Genomic DNA, 5,290 nt, shown 5'->3' on the forward strand with positions numbered 1-5,290 from the left:
CACCGCAGCCAGGGGGGACCCCCCCCCTGCCCTGCCCCCGCCGCTGTACCCCTCACTTGCCGACGCAGAAGTCCCTGAAGATGATGTCGAGGACGTCCTCGGCGCCGACGTGGCCGGTGATCCGACCCAGATGCCGTCGCGCCAACCGCAGCTGCTCGGCCGCCAGCCCCAGGTCCCGCCGGCGTTCCCGGTCGTACCGTGCCAGCGCCGCGGTGCAGTCGCCCAGGTGGAGGCTGTGCCGGCTCTGGGTCAGGCTGGGCGAGCCGGCCAGGGGGTCTCCGCAACTGGGAAGGAGGAGGAGAGAAACCAGTCTGGAGAACCCTGCGGAGCTGGGAACGGGGCGGCCGGTGTGCGTCCCCCACCCCGTGTCGTGTCCCCCCGCCCCGACTCACAGCCGTGCCAGCTGCCGCGCCAGCAGCTCCAGGAGGTGGTCGAGCCCCTCGCCCGTCTTGCAGGAGAGGAGGGTGGCGGGGGGCAGGGGGTCCCCCTGGGCGCAGGCGTCGCGCAGGACCCCCCCGCCCTCCTGCAGCAGGTCGGCCTTGTTGAGCACCAGGATGCAGGGGGGAGCAGTGGGGGGCAGCAGGGACCCCAGGGCAGCCCCCAGCCCGGCCGGCTGGGTGGGCACTGCCGCAGCGTCCAGCACGGCCAGCACCAGATCTGCTTGCCTCAGCCTGGGCGGGGGGGTGGCAGAGTAGGGCAAGGGGCCGCATCCTGCCACCTCCCAGCCATCCCAGCCCCTGGCGTAGGGGGTACCCCCCCGTCCGGTCTCCCCCAGCCTCACCGGTCCCCGCGCGCGGCTGACCCCCTCCCGCTCCACGGGGTCGGTGGCGTCGCGGAGCCCGGCCGTGTCGCTCAGCACCAGGGGGTAACCGCCGACGTTCAGCGTCACCTCCACCACGTCCCGCGTCGTCCCCGCCACCGGTGACACGATGGCTGCCGGGCGCTGGCCTGGAGCAGGGGGAGGCGGGGGGACACACGACATGACACGGGGCTCTGGGGACGATGCCAGGGACCTCTTGGCGTGGTGGACGGCGGCTGCCGTCCCCCCCGGGGAGGGGGAACCTCGCCCGGGCTGCGTGTAGCCCCCAGCCCCGCGCCCCACTCACACAGCAGGTTGAGGAGGCTGCTCTTGCCCACGTTGGGGGGGCCGGCGATGACGGCGTGGACCCCCTCGCGGAGCAGCTCCCCGCGGCGCCCGTCCTGCAGGTGGGCGCCGATCTCCTGCTCCAGCGCCCGCACGGTGGCATCCACTGCGGGGAGGGGAGGGGGGGGAACATGGCAGGGTGAGGGGACACAGCAGAGACACCCCCCCCCACACACACACACCCCCCTCCACCGCCACGCTGCCAGCCCTCACCTTGGGACAAGACCTCTTCCTCCACGTTGTCATCCTCGCTGAAGTCAATGTAGGCTTCGAGGTGGGCGAGAGCCTGGGGGACAGGGAGGGGGCAGCGGGGACAGCCCAGCCCCGTGTCCCCAAGCCACCACGCACCAGCAGGTAGCCGGATCTGAGCCCGTGCCCCCCACCCCCCGCCCCCGCCGCCCTTACCTGGGTGAGGGTCTCGCTCCAGCGCTGGTAGAGCCGGCCCAGCTCGCCCTCCATCTGCCGCAGCGCCTGGCGCCGCTGGGCCTCCGTCTCGGCCCGGATCAGGTCCCCCAGCCCCTCGACCGCCGTCAGGTCCAGCTTCCCGCGGCGGAAAGCTCGGCGCGTGAACTCCCCGGGCTCGGCGGGACGTAGCCCGGGCAAGCGCCCTGCCAGCCCTGGGGTGAGCCCCCCCTTCCCCGAGCTGGGGGTACCATCCGGCAGCACCCCAAGAGGCAGGACCAGAGGGGATCGGGGGGAGGAGGGATGGGGGGAACCTCACCCAGCGCCCGCAGCACCCCGCTCACCACCGCCGGCCCACCGTGCACGTGCAGTTCGGCGCAGTCCTCCCCGGTGAAGCTCCGGGGACCTGCCGAGACGCGACGCGGGACGTGGGTGGCCCCCCAGCCGGATCCAGCACACCCCATCCCTTCCCCTCCCATGCATGCCTCTGACCCCCGGGGGCTTTTGGGGGGCTCAGGACAGACCCCCCCCGCTAGCAGCTGTGCTGCAGCCATAGAGGATCGGTGCAAAGGGGCCAGCGTTGACCCAGACCATCCCCACTGGCACCAGTGCTCAGCCGGCTTCGTGGCGCTGGGGAAGCCGTGAGGGGCTGTGCCAGGCACCAAGACACCCCCTGGGCACTGAAAACCCCCTGACCGGCCACCGAGACCCTCGCAGCGGCCACCGAGACCCGTGACGCCAACCTCACCTGCGAACCAGACGACGAGGCCGCGGTCCAGGGGCTCGGCGGTGGCGGGGTCACGGATGCGTCGCAGGGCCAGGACGCGGGGTGGGGGCAGCTCGGGGTGCCCGGTGAGGCTCTGCAGGGCCCCGCGGCTGCCCGGCCCGCTGGTACGGATGACGGCCACCCCGCACCGCCCGTGGCCCGAGGAGACGGCGAAGATGGTGTCCCCCCACGCCGCGGAGCAGAGGCGCTGCGCCCACCTGCGACGGGGGGCAGGCAGCACGGAGAAGGGGTGCAGGGGTGTGTGGGGGGGTCCCTATCCACACACACCCCCCCCCCCCCCAGCGGGGGATGCACAAACCCCCCCCCCTTTCTCACCCCCCCCCCGAGAACCCTCCCCTTTCACCCCCCCCAGTGGGGGATGCACAACCCCCCCCCCCTTTCACCCCCCCCCGAGAACCCTCCCTGTGCACCCCCCCAGATCCAAGCGGGCTCGCTCCCCCTGGGCCCTGGGGTGCAGGCCCCCCCCCCCCTAGCCCCCTAAAAACCAGGGGTGCATCCCCTGCTTCTGCAGCCCCCCCCCCCCCGGGTTGGACCGCTCCCCGTGCACCCTGCCAAGCCCGGAGCAAGCAGGCAGGGTGCAGGGGTGCACCCTCCTCCTCCTCCGCCCCCCGCAGCCCCCCCGAAGGTGCAGCCCCCCACCCCGGCTCTGTGTACTCACCCTCCTCATGCGCACCCCACCCCCTTTGGGGTGCACCCCCACCCCATACACCCCCAAAGGCACCAGGGCGGCACCCCTCCCTTTCCCTGTGCACCCTCCCCACGAGGGTGCACCCCCTCTCCGCGCACCCCCCACCTCCAGGTGCGCCCCCTCCCCCGCGCACCGCCGCTACACCAGGGTACCTGCGCCCCCAGGCCGCACCCGCTCCCGTGCACCCCCTCCCCAGGGTCGTGTCCCCCCCCTCAGGGTGCCCCCCACCCCGGGAACCCCCACCCCGGGGTGCCCCCACCTGCGTCCCGCCGCGCTCAAGCGTCCTCCGCAAGCGCCATGAGCGCCCGGCGTCCGCACCGCCCGCCCTCCTGCCCCACGCGGCGGCCTCAGCGCAGGCGCCTCGCCCCGCCCATCCGCGAGGGGCCGATTGGCCAGCGTGCCAGAGAGGGGCGGGCTTCGTGCCTGCTATCACGTTTTTGATTGGTCAGCGTGCCAGTCATGGCGCCGCGCCGGCTGAAGCTGTGCAGGAGCTGGTCGCTTCCGCCCGGCGCGGGGCGCGGCGCTGCCCGGGGAGGCCAGGGGGGGTCCCCGCCCGTCCCCACGGGGGTCCCTGCCCGCCCCCCCCGGGCTCCCCGCCTGTCCCCGCCGGGTAGGGCTGCAGCCCCCCCACCCCTGAGGCGCTGAGGGCCCTCTCGCTCCCTCCCCAGGTGCTGCCCCCGCGGGGTGCAGGGTATGGGGGTGCCACAGGGCCCCCCACCCCCCGGGGGTCCCGCAGGTATCGCGGTGCCACCCCACGGGTGTGGGGCCGGGCGGGAGCCGGACACCCACTACCCCTGGTTGCACCCTAAAAATACCCCCCCCTCCAGTGCTACAGGACCCTGAGCTGGGGGGGGGTCCCCGTGTGCGGAGCCGGGGGGGCAGCACCCACGTTCCCCCCATGGCAGAGCCCACCCCTGCCCCATCCCTGTCCTCCCGTCTCTTCTGGACCCACTGGCGTCCCCCTCCCTCGGGGATGGGGGTTCCCTTGCCCCCCACCCTTGATGACTGTCCAGGAGCACTTGAGCTTTTCGGGGACCCCTCCTCACCCTGGGAGGAAGAGGTGGGGGGGGAAGTCCTTGCGCTGGACACCCCCACACCCCGAGGCTGCTGACCCTTGGCTTCGCACCCAGCCAAGCTGGAGCTCTTCTCCCCCCGGGGAACCCCCACCACATCCCGGGGCGGGGGGGGTCTCACCTCCCGCAGCGGGGGGCCGGGGCTGACCCCTGGGCTGCGCGGTGGGGGGTTCCCACAAGCCGCCCGCCCCCCCGTGTGCACCGGGAGGGGCCGCAGCCGCCCGCGGCCCTGCTGCTCCGTGAACCATAGAAATTTTCCCCACGCAGCATCACGCCGCGGTACCCCCTCCCCATCCCTGCCCGGAGCTGGGGGGTCCCCATCCCTGTCCCCATCCCACCCCCTCCTACTCAGGGCCCAAATCTTGGGGGGGGGGGGGGGGGGGCGAGGGCGCGCGGGGGGGCCAAACCAGCCTGGTGCACAGGGGTCGGAGTGCAGGCAGCCAGGAGGATGGAGTGTCCCCCCCCCTTGCTCTGGGGTGGGTCTCCCCCCCCAAATCTCAGCTCGTTTGCAGCGGTTTTGGGGTCGCGAGGGATGCGGGCCGCTGCGGTGGCCCGGGGGGGGGGGGAGGGTGGGCACAGACACAGAAGGGGGGGCGGCCATGCAGACAAAGGCGCTGGAGCAGGGAGGGGCGAGCAGCAGCATGGCTGGGATGCAGGCAGGGATACAGGCAGGGATGCAGGCAGGGATGCTGGAATCCCCGGGATGCCAGAGACCCGACAATGTCACCTCCTGCGCTAAATCCCCGTGGACACCCCCAGACCCACCCCCCCACCCCACCCCCATCCCATGGGGATCTCTGTGGGCTGGGGGTGAGGGATGGGGAACCCAGAGGAGGAGCCGCAGCAGCAGCAATGGGGCTGGGGGGTCTCCCGGGGGGGCTTTGGGGTCCTTGGGTGCATGCACCCCCCCCACACACAGCCCTGCACACTGCCCCTTGGGGTGACCAAGCCAGACTGGACCCCCCTCCCCACCCCAGGAGGGGGGTAACCCCACATACACACATATTGCCCCCCAATTCTGAGAGCCTCAGCCTTCCCCCTCCCACCCGGCAGCCGGCCCACGGGGGTCCCAGGAGGGTCCAATGGGGGTTCAGGCTCTGCGAGACCCTCTAGGGGATGGGGGGGGGGGGGCACCCCATGCCCGGCCACAACCGGGACAGTGGCCAGGCCTGGCCTGGGAGACGCGCCAGCCTGTA

The 5,290-nt window shown here is 73.2% G+C and overlaps 1 protein-coding gene across 1 annotated transcript in view; it reads right to left on the bottom strand.

Moving 5' to 3' along the window:
* Positions 1 to 52: 52 nt before the first annotated feature.
* Positions 53 to 5,290, bottom strand: part of GTPBP3 (GTP binding protein 3, mitochondrial) — a 6,684-nt gene continuing 1,446 nt past the window's right edge. Inside the window, exons 2-10 of the mRNA XM_086477449.1 lie at positions 3,281 to 3,444; positions 2,295 to 2,530; positions 1,866 to 1,952; positions 1,550 to 1,752; positions 1,358 to 1,430; positions 1,107 to 1,250; positions 777 to 948; positions 393 to 665; positions 53 to 284 (exon numbers count right to left, since the gene is read on the bottom strand). Coding sequence (XP_086333575.1) covers positions 53 to 284; positions 393 to 665; positions 777 to 948; positions 1,107 to 1,250; positions 1,358 to 1,430; positions 1,550 to 1,752; positions 1,866 to 1,952; positions 2,295 to 2,530; positions 3,281 to 3,444 — 1,584 coding nt within the window. The remainder of the gene's footprint in view (positions 285 to 392; positions 666 to 776; positions 949 to 1,106; positions 1,251 to 1,357; positions 1,431 to 1,549; positions 1,753 to 1,865; positions 1,953 to 2,294; positions 2,531 to 3,280; positions 3,445 to 5,290) is intronic.

This window comes from Leptosomus discolor, chromosome 24, assembly GCF_034619465.1.
Source record: "Leptosomus discolor isolate bLepDis1 chromosome 24, bLepDis1.hap2, whole genome shotgun sequence".
Taxonomy (NCBI): Eukaryota; Metazoa; Chordata; class Aves; order Leptosomiformes; family Leptosomidae; genus Leptosomus; species Leptosomus discolor.